The sequence below is a fragment of the Sparus aurata genome, chromosome 3 (genome assembly GCF_900880675.1).
Source record: "Sparus aurata chromosome 3, fSpaAur1.1, whole genome shotgun sequence".
Classification (NCBI taxonomy): Eukaryota; Metazoa; Chordata; class Actinopteri; order Spariformes; family Sparidae; genus Sparus; species Sparus aurata.
Window position 1 is genome coordinate 32,783,582 of NC_044189.1, and position 11,075 is coordinate 32,794,656.

At 42.4% G+C, this 11,075-nt stretch overlaps 1 protein-coding gene across 1 annotated transcript; it reads right to left on the reverse strand.

Annotated features, from left to right (window-relative positions):
- Positions 1 to 5,358: 5,358 nt before the first annotated feature.
- LOC115579134 (uncharacterized) lies at positions 5,359 to 9,802 on the reverse strand. Its single transcript, XM_030412644.1, has 12 exons — positions 8,518 to 9,802; positions 8,358 to 8,426; positions 8,192 to 8,260; positions 7,637 to 7,979; positions 7,259 to 7,541; positions 6,905 to 7,138; positions 6,727 to 6,818; positions 6,475 to 6,579; positions 6,170 to 6,363; positions 5,905 to 6,069; positions 5,547 to 5,791; positions 5,359 to 5,433 (listed from the first exon to the last, which is right to left on the reverse strand). The coding sequence occupies exons 1-12, from the start codon at positions 8,589 to 8,591 to the stop codon at positions 5,393 to 5,395; spliced, it is 1,914 nt and encodes a 637-aa protein (XP_030268504.1). The 5' UTR covers positions 8,592 to 9,802; the 3' UTR covers positions 5,359 to 5,392.
- Positions 9,803 to 11,075: the final 1,273 nt, after the last annotated feature.

Below are 11,075 nucleotides of genomic sequence, written 5' to 3' on the forward strand. Positions count from 1 at the left end.
AGCTCTGGACCAACTGAGGCACTTGCATTCGGGTGACATACCGCAAAGAATGACGGCCCCCCAGTGGCCCGGATCTGGTTTGCCGGAGCTGGCTTACACATGGGCCAGCTCTGGACCAACTGAGGCACTTGCATTCGGGTGACAAACCGCAAAGAATGACGGCCCCCCAGTGGCCCGGATCTGGTTTGCCAGAGCTGGCTTACACATGGGCCAGCTCTGGACCAACTGAGGCACTTGCATTCGGGTGACATACCGCAAAGAATGACGGCCCCCCAGTGGCCCGGATCTGGTTTGCCAGAGCTGGCTTACACATGGGCCAGCTCTGGACCAACTGAGGCACTTGCATTCGGGTGACATACCGCAAAGAATGACGGCCCCCCAGTGGCCCAGATCTGGTTTGCCAGAGCTGGCTTACACATGGGCCAGTTCTGGACCAACTGTGTGTGTTTGCAGTTGGCCCAGAGCTGGCCCATGTGTGAGCCAGCTCTGGCAAACCATATCCGGGCCACTGGGGGGCCGTCATTCTTTGCGGTATGTCGGCCGAGTGCAAGTGCCTTATGTGGGCCAGAGCTGGGCCAGACCAATTTTGCTGTGTGGGTGCTAACTGATTTCGTATGCTCTATTCGTCTCCTATTCGTTCTTCTCTATCTCTTTTTTCTCCTCACTCCCTCGCTGAAAACTTTTGCGGGTCGCCTTATATAGTCATATTGGGTATTCGCGAATGCCCGGAAGATGCCGTGAAATGATCCCGCCCCCAACTCAGCCAAAAATGATTGGCTAAGACACCTGTCACTGTTAAATTCATGCCACATTCACTTGAATTACACAGGCCTTCGTTGCTGCTACCAAAGGCCCTGCAGGGGGAGTCATTTACCCAGATACCAACAGAAGAAAAATTGTGATTGGTCATTTCTCGTTCCATTATATTAATCCACTGTGTGCCAAGACAAGTGAGTGCAAGTTTATAATAGCCTAATCTATAAATTATTAATATTATTTCAGTGAATAAAAAAAAATAAATAAGTAAATAATATATAATACAATACATTTATTTGGAGTACACAAAAATGATTTCAATATTTTTTCTTAGGCCTTCACTGAATACCTAGAAGGCCCAGAGGGTTCCCCTCTGCTCGTAAGAGTCTCAGGTGGATGTTTGAGCTATAATAAGAGAGACACTGTGAAGAAGTATTAGCATAGCAGCTTTGCTCAACCGATTCATAACTTCAAAATTGGGCCAGTTGACCAGGTCACAGTACATTTAGATCGATCCAGACTTCTGTGTGATGGTGTTGTTATGGCTCCCGCCGTCATCTGTCTGTAGTATGCATATGTGTGTGTCTATCTCTTTTCTTTCGTACAGAGGGAGCGCCCCTGTCACTCAAAGATTGTGTGGCTCCCACACGTCATTGGCTCCGCATTCCTGGCGTGGCAGCGAGTGATTGGCCAGCACAGGGAGCGGGGACTTCAAAAACGGTGGATCGCGATTGTGGAGGCATCTACTGAGCTGAGAGAACCTGACAATTTGAACTGTGAGAATTTGTGTGTGATAACTTAGAGTGTGTTTATGAGTGTGCATGTGCTCTGGGTAAAACCAGAGTGAGAGTGTCTGTGTTTAGGCAAGCAGTAGGGGTCTTTATCCCTGTTTTCTCCTGTTTTGTGTAGGAACACAAGCCTTTGTCTCTGCATCTTAAAGTGGTCTCATTTCGGCCATGATTACCTTTAACCCAAATCGACTCCTTTTTCCAGCATACGGGACTGAAAGCCCCTCCTGAACTGGCAGATCTCTTTCCCCCACAGAGTGGGAAGATGTTGTTTTTCTTGCAATAAATAGATCACCAGAGACCTTCTTTTAGTAATTTACAACGACTAAGCACATCTGGGCCCGTATTCACGAAGAATCTTAAGGCTAAAAGTAGCTCCTAACAGGCAAATTTAGGAGCAACTCCTAAAAATAATGGGCGTGTCAGTCGTAACTTTAGGACTCCTAATTTTTGAAAATAAGAGTTATTCACAAAACATTTTAAGCCTAAAAGTAGCACCTAAGTCTGGGAGACCTTAGAAGTAGTCCAAAGGACTCCTAACTCGCTAAGACCTGTTCACAGCCGAATGTTTTAAAGACGCTAAATAACAGGGAATTATTAAAACGATGTTGGATGGACCGCAAAGGGATTGAAGTTGTGGTTGAGTTGGTGAGGGATGCAATAACGTCCCCAACCAACTGAAACAATCCAATAACGCCAGAGTTAAAATGTTTGGCAACACTCATTTGTCTACGGGAAATGCAGCTCTTCGCATGGGACTAGTATTACCTGGGGACCTCAAGTGATTTAGAAATTATCCCACCACGTCAGTGTTTCGTGCGGCGCATTCGCACAGGATAAGCGAAGTCTGTGTTTTAACTTGAATTTACTGACTTTACCCCCGGGTCGATCGCACCGGAGCCCTTGCTGGAACAGCACAACGGTTAGATATGGATATTTTTAATATAATAACTGGTGAGCCTGTTGAAAGATGGAAAAATGTTCCTTACCGCATGCTGCCATGCATGTAATCCATCTAATCATCTTTCGAGATTTCGCTCTTCTGATGAGCCTCCTGAATTTGCACCCAAAATGCTGTCAAAACGTTCATTTATAATTCCCAATGCAGCCTCCATAATTCTCGACCAGGAAAAAGGCAGAAAAAAGGTGTGGAAAACACAAAAAACCTTAAGAAAAACAAAAAACCGCCCCTAAATCACAGAGATGCCGATTTGCAGGGGACTAATATCATCAAATGACCTCTGTGTTTGGTGAAATATGGTAGGTAATTCACGGTGGAATTTTTACTTTACAAATTACGAACGTGGCAGATTCACATGGGATTAAGATCACAGACGACCTCCGCAATTATTACAAATTACTGGAGGTTCCCACGTTATACTAGTCCCGTGCGATTAGGGCTTTTGTCAATTGGAAAAAGTTGCATTCCATCAATACACAAATTGTCTTTGACACACGTTACAATATACTGGACATTGTTGCAAAATGGCCCGGATCAACACACGATTCCCAAATTTTAATGGAGAGTGGTTTGACGCAGCTTTTCGAGCAAATGCCGCTTTATTGACAATTCACGTTTTTCATCGCAATCTTCTAATTTGTCATTTTTGTCCGAAGCGTTTTTGTTTGGGGGGGGGGGGCACTTAATTCTCCTCATAAATACATTTCTTTATCCAATATCTTTTCATAGGCTTTTTCATGGGCTTGTAGGCAACTTCCTTATTTTCACTTCATGCATTGCGTAGCCTAAATGACTTTTCAATGGGCTGCCCTGTCACTCAACAACCAATCACCGTTGTCACCGCTTCTAAGTGCGTCCTTATAAAATGACGTCATCCATAGCAACAGAGAGTTACTTATAGTTTAGGAGTTCACTGTTTTCATAACTAAAAGTAGGTCTCAGCAGCTTTGTGAATTACTTTTAAGAAAAGACTCCTACATAAAAAATTTTAGCCCGATTTAGGAGTACTCCTAACGTTAAGATAAAAGTCTTTGTGAATACGGGCCCTGGTCTGTTCCCCTTCCTCCAAAGAAGATGAACCCCTTTTCCTCAGGTCAAACAAGGTCAAGCCCGATAGAGTTTGTTTTCTCCACACCAAAAGGAAGGAGGACTGTTTTCTAACATAGATGTGGTGATTTAAGATGTCTTACTAATCCACGTCTCTCTCCCTCTCGAACATTCTCCAGTGGGGGAAGGCTTAAAGGGACAGTGTGTAATATATGGAGTTTTTAGCACCATCTAGCTGTGAGGTTCTGCATAGCACCCCTCTTCTGCTCACCCCCTCCGTTCTGAAAACGTTTGAGGTGTTTCAGCAACTACGGTGGCCCTGAGGGACAAAAAACTCATGTTCAAAATATGGCGTCATTCCCAACAGCGTTGAGTCCTTCGACCGATTCGAGTTATGAGGTGAGGATGTAGTAAGTTATGAAAGGCTTTAAAAGTAGAGGTAATGACTACAAAAGAAAGAAAAAAAACGAACGTAATTCGTATATTTTTCAATATCCGTGCATTTTTAGATAGCATCATCATCATCATCATCATCAGTAGACGCAACGGTAGTCACAGGGAGAGGAAGAGGGAGAGGTAGAGGACAAAGAGGCAGTGGATCGAGGGAGAGGAAGAGAAGTAGAGGAGTCACAACCGCGTTCAAGACGGCAAAGACGGCCAGCGGATTCAAGGGACGACCTAGCAAGAATTGATGATTTCCGAAGGCAGAGAAGAGAAGTGACGGAGGTACGTACAATTTCAATGGCTTTCAACAAATGAGCAGCCTATTTATTTTCATTCTGTAGCCAATCCTGCAGGTAGCGAACCCCTTGTCACATTGTTAGCTTCTGTTTATGAAAACAACGGCTTTTATAGAAAGTATTTCTTTTGCACACCAATGAAGCTAGTCTTTGTCAACATACTGTATTGTACAGCATTGCCTCCTGTGCAAAACATGCTGTCCAACCTGTTGGCTATATGTCTACCTGTAAACCTACCATACCTAATGGCCTGACCCTATATTATTTCCTTTTATTTCTTCAGAGACTTCTGCAGGAGATGAGCCTGGAGGACCACAGACACCTTTCATCAAGAATGTTGGAGAGGCAGCCATGTGTGATTTTTGATCTGTTGCTAGAGCATCAGCAGAGACATGATGCTTCTACATCTGCAGAGGTACCATTACTACCTTGGTGTACATGTGGCCACTGCAGAGATATGGCAACAGACAGGGAGCGCAAATGCTGTGGCCAAGACCCTGTCAACTGTGTGAGCCTACTGCCACATTTTGAGCATTACTGCCTGGATGAGGGTTACCTACGGATCCACAGGCAGTACCGTGAGGACCTCACTGCCTTTGGAAATATAAGGGAGCCCGGTGATGACAACAGGGAATATAGACATGCAGCTTACAGACATTTCATTTTCTGGCAGCATGGCGCATTAGGTCAGGGGAACAGGCGGGTGATTCCAAGCTGCTGCGTTTGTAGGGTCAGGGATAAATTCCCTGACCCTCAAGGACAATACACTGGCTACATTCCAGGGATCTAAGAGATTGGCATGCATAGCTTTGTAAATAGTTGAAAGTAATCCACATTGTAAATAGTTATGTTCATATCTACCCATTTCTTGTATTGTTGAGTTCTGCTGTCTGCTAACTGTGTTACATAGAATAAAAGATTTGTTATTTGAGTCAGTGTTGTGTCTTCTTCACTACATCAAAAAAATGTAGCAATGTGGTGGAATTGCAATTTGATAAATAACACAATTGAAATGAATGTTTTTAAGTACAGAAATATGGATTTATTCTTATTTACAAACATATTTGCTCTTTTATGTACACCCAGCAACACCAAACAGCTCAATCTGCGTTGGAGTCGGCAGCAGCTTGGAAGGCGGATCCTGTAAAGGAAATGGAGTGCCATTAGTCACGTGCATACAATGGATTCTAATTAACATGCATGTGCACATAATTTGGTTTCAGTTAGAGGCAGATGTAGATGTTTGTCACTTACCTAGACCTCTGCTAACCTGTGTGCGTACCAACTCAGATGTCGGTGGTGGAGGTATCGGGGCCACAACACCAAGCTGCCTTGGATCATCCGGGCGTAGGGTCCTCTTTCGTGGCATCCCAACCCCGCTTGTGACTCTTCGATTCAGAATCCGCGCTTGCAACTCAGAGATATAACAATATGATTTCTCACATTTTAATGCGTATAGGCTGTATCTCCTTGCATTCTTGTTGTACTTCTTCCTAAAACTTAATTAAAAAAAAAAAATATTACAATTCATTATGACTACTAAACACACTTACATGTAAGAATATGCAATTATTTTAATACAACAGAAATTATGAATGAAAGTTTGACATACACTTGTTGGCCCTCAGCCGTCCTGTATGTTGGCCGCTTGCGGTGGAAATTGTAGTCCAGTGCTGCGAGCAAAACTCTTGATTCATACACTCTGGGAGTGAAGGACTGGCGCTTGCTGGCATACATCAGAATATGATTCTGAAAAGACTCAAGATGCGAGGTTGATCTGGATGAATAAAACAAAAATTAGAGACAGAAACACACACCCACACATTTCTTACGGCTCTGTGAGATTTATATTTAATTGTCAAGTCCCCACACTTTACCTGAAGCGCAGATACTTGTGGACACTCCTCTGCCAGCGCTTGTTGAGGACAATGTTCACCAGCGCTTTGTGGCTCTGGGAATCCCTCTCGATCCACTGTTTTCCTTGTGTGTCTTCGAGGTGATCATGTTGGCAGCTTCCAGTCTCCCAGGTGTGATGGTTGCAGACATGATGGAGAACACCAATCCAAAGTGCCTGAGGAAAGTAAACCAATAAAATACAAACAAAACAATTAGCATTTCACGGGTATTTGACTCATGGAACTTATTGAATTAAAATATATATATGCACACAATTCTCACTTACAAGAAACTGCTGAAATGTATCTGCTGTCTTGCAGCACCACCAGAAGTGGTTGACTACATCCCTCAACCAGTGAAGGAGAATAGACTGGCCTTTCAACTTTCCTGCCTTGAGGGGATAAACAAAGCACGAAAACCACAAGTTATACCATGCATGTATTTTTGCTTGGAGACCTAATATAAAACAATAATTCAACAGACATGCAGGCAAGTACAGGATAGTGTTATAAATGAAATTAGATGAATTAGAACTTACAACAGCGATTTTTTTGGACAGGTTTTTGGCACCATGCCATACGTCCAGGCTGTGGTGAATCTTGAGCTCCTTGTATCTGCCTTTGTCTGGGTCTGTGAAGTAAGGAATCGTTTTATTTTCAGGTGTCAATCAACATTTCAATATTTGGATTAGAACAGTATATCTGTTGATCACTTACTCAAAAGGGCTTCAATCTGGACATGAGCATCAGTGCAGAACTCCACTACCTTTATCTCTTTGGTTAGTTTTTCCACAGTCTGGATAAAACCTTCCTTTTCCATCACATTTGAGTTCCAGTTAGTCTGCCGTTTGTCTACAGTAGCAACATGGACAATTTCCCTTGTTTCAAGCTCCATGGTTGTGTAACTGCAGTATTGTGCAGAATGCCCCGGTGAGTCATTTCTGCCATCACCTAGAAAAAGAAGGTTATTTCAAAATACAACACATGTATGATAGATGCTTGCAAAATTAGTTTCATTGTGTAACACTATAAAAATGTATGTACGACAAGGATAAATTTACATATACGCACCCAAGAGCACAACATCTTTCCCTTGAAGTTGGCTGATGGTCTCAGACCTCTTCTCCTCCCAGTATTCTTTGATGGTGTCAACACAATACGTTTCCTGAATTGTGAAGTGGGTGTTAGGGTTTACCATTCGGATGTTCATGAACTTCAGGAGGAGAGCAACTTTAGAAAAGTTGTTTCCAGACAACAAGATGTTCATTGAAAGTAGAAAGTCCCCGGCCTGCATCCCAAACTTTAACACAGGCTGGGAGTTCCAACGCCATAGGCAATGTCCATTGGGGCAGATCTAATGGTCAGAAAGAGTAGCCTTATAAATTCACAATGCATATACAGTGCTGTCTGTTACCATTCGTTGTGATGTGAAGTAATGTCGAGTCTTACCCATTCAACGCTCATTGCAGTGCCCCTAATGGCGATGTTTGTTGAAAAGGGGGCTACACTGTCACACACCAAACCGTTCCTCAAGACACCAGTGCACGTGTTCACAGGCAGAGTTAGAAATGTGACCAGCTGCTTCAAGCTGTTCTCATAGATGATTGCTGCTCTGACGCCAATGATATCATCCTCGCAAAGGACCTTCTGAGGGACTGGCAAAATTGGCTCTTTGAGACTCAAGGGCTCATCAGAAGGGACTTCAGGGGCAGGCAGGTCGTGCACAGTCTCATCAATCCCGATAGTTGGCAGATTATCCATTATCTGCGCTCCCTTTATTGCACCACCCATTCTGAAAAGGGAAAACATCAGGAAATACACCGAGTTCAATCAAAGAATTCCCATAACTTTTTGCAGTAACATAGCCATGGCATTCTATATTCCCCAAAAACTCTATTTCAACTAGCAGAATAGAAAAACATTTCAAAATAATCCTGAAATTCATTTATTGGTAAAAACTCACCACAGAAACAAAGTTAAGATTAGCAATAGATTTCCACTCACCTCAAAGAAATTGGTGGAAGATATTCCTCATCAGAGCTGTCGTCCGGCCCCTCTTCTGCCCAATCAATTCTATAAGGCACAACATACTCAGAACATAGCAGTTTCACGAATAAGCCTGCACAACTCAATAGAAACCAATGACAGAATAGAATACAAGCCTACTTACACACTGTTCATGTGGTCATTGAAGGCATTTTCATCCAGCTCCTCTTCCCCAATACTCATGTCATGCAGGCTATAGGAATAAATTATATTAAAAAACATGCATCAGATGAAAATATGCAACATATTTCTAAAATAAAAACATAAAACAGTTTATGAGTTACCTCTGTTCAAGTCTCTCAATTTCCGGTGCCTCTGCAATTGCGCTTAGATGTTCATCTCTGAAAACAATAATCATAACACACTATGAGGTATAGGTTGATACCAGTTTAAGATGGAACTTGTACTCAAACAAACAAAGACAGAAATTATGTGATGACATGCCTGTCTGTCCCACGGAAATACTGGACAATATCGGTGCAGTTGGCATTTCAAAGTTTGGCTTCATAGGGGTTGATGTGTTTCGAATCCCAAGAGTTCTCTCATAACTGGACAAATCAGATGGACAAATTAGATCAAGTTCACTGGCAAAGCATTCTTACAGACAAGGAAATTGACTCTAGCAGTTGTGGACCCCCTCCAACATGAAGATAACACTATACATAGGCCTACAGATATTATAAGGGAGGTCACAGTATTATAAATAACAGTAGGCCCTAAATGTCAAATAACCACAAGTTGAATTAGCCTTTAGTGTGCAAGCAATGCCGTCACATGCTCATTCAAAATGGATTGTGACCAAACTTCTAGGCTAGCTACAACCTTGCTAGCACCTTCTTCACTTTACACTTTAGTCAATAGCCAACCCATCCCCCATTCGCAAGTGGGTTTTGGCGTCAACACACCTGGGTTTGCATCCAGGAGCACCCCTCGAATGCATAGTAATAATAATTGTACAAAATGCATGGTAATAATAATAGTACAAGAATCAGAGTTGTCCCCAGAAAGTTGTTGGGGTAGAGGGATCGCTCGTCGCCGTCGGGGGGAGCTCCTCGGGCGTGTCAGCGGGATGGAGATAGCTCCTCATGGGCTCAGTAGTTCATAAAACGGCAATGTCTCGTTAGTAGCTTGGTTTTGTGGCGTCGGACCTCGTCGGGTTGTCCTACTGTTGAACTGCCTATGTAGCGGCTAATTAATAACACAACCAAGCAATAAGAAAATCTTGTATTTTACACAATTAATTACATCGACTTACCTGTCGAGAAGAAAACAGGCAACTTCGGCGTCCCTTCGGAAGTCCTTCTCCGTCATTAGCTCTCTCCACCTGGGAAAAGCTAGTCCGATATTTACCCTCGTTTTCTGAATTCGCCGGTCCCGTTGCCTTTTTTTGTCTCTTTTTCGCTTTTTTGCCGGCGATGATTCCTTCTCCTGTGTCGTGGCATAAGTGTGGTCTTTCATTTTCAAACAAAAATCGCAGGCTTTCTCATTTTCCGGAGCAGTGACGAGCGCGTTCGCTGAGCTCCCTCTCAGTACGCGGTCAAGGTGGCTCTGAGCGAAAACGCGTTTAGCCTTACTACGTAGTGTTTTATGTCCCTCTCGGCAGTCCGTAGTTTTTTTAAAACCGGAAGACATGGTGGCCTCCATAGAGCTTACCCGTGCTATGTATATTCAGATAGGTAATTCTTCCCTCAGGAGGATAAGTCAGATTTTGGGCAGAGGTAATTCTACAACTATGAGGACTTACTTATGAACAAAGACTTTGATTTGAGTTAATAAATCACTTAAATAGTTACACATTGTCCCTTTAATGGGAAACCTAATCTGTGTGTCCTTCTCCTCACATGTCCAACTGTTATTTACGACCGTTGTTGTTCATGGGTCTGACATACCAATCCCTCTTTGCAGTCTATCCTCACCCAAATTCAAATAAGTCCTAAATAACTAATAAACTACAATCCCAACTTCTTAATTTTAGCAGATTCCGAAATAGCGTAAGAAGGTCATACAATAGATCTTTCCCATGTTATTGTCAAGCCCAAATGAAGTTTATTACTCAATAAGTTTGAGGTCAGCAGAAACCACCCCTCCCCTTTGTCGATGGAGGAGAGACTTGGAGATCATCATTCCTTGTATAATACTTGTGTTATTTACCAGTTAAATGTCTGATATGTTTTGTTAAAGATAGAACTACAAGGAATATGTATAAGTCCTTGGTTCTACTGTGTATTGTATACTTTATTGTTATATGTTGTATACTTTATGGCTTCATGTCTTAATCAGGTTATAATTCTTTTGAATGACAAATGATCATTATCATGTTGCATCTTTTCACGAAGGCAAAAATTCGACTTTTAAGATGGTGAAGTTTTGGGTAGGTTAAAACATGATTTCAAAACATTAAATCCAACTAGAAAAATTTGTATTTCCTGCGAAAATACAGTGTGAATGCTGCAGGCTGAAGCGAGATCTGCCGAACGACCTGCCGAAAATTCATAAAACTCTAAGAATGTTGAAAGAAAGGTGAAAAGCTGTAGATTAAGAGGGCAGGAAAATGTTAAAATGGTGAAAGAAGGCTAAAAAGGTGAAAAGTTATAGGATGAAAGAGCTTAAATAGGTGAAAAAGGAATGAAAGGGATGAAAAGCTGTAGAGGAAGAGGGCTGGAGGAGGTTAAAAAGGTGAAGAAATATGAACAGTTGTAGAGTAAGAGGGCTGGAATAGGTTAAAATGTTGAAAAAAGGCTAAAAGGTGAAAAGTTAAAGGCTGAAAGAGCCTCAAAAGGTAAGAAAATGATGAAAAGCTGTTCAGTAAGAGGGCTGGAAGAGGTTAAAATGGTAAAAAAAG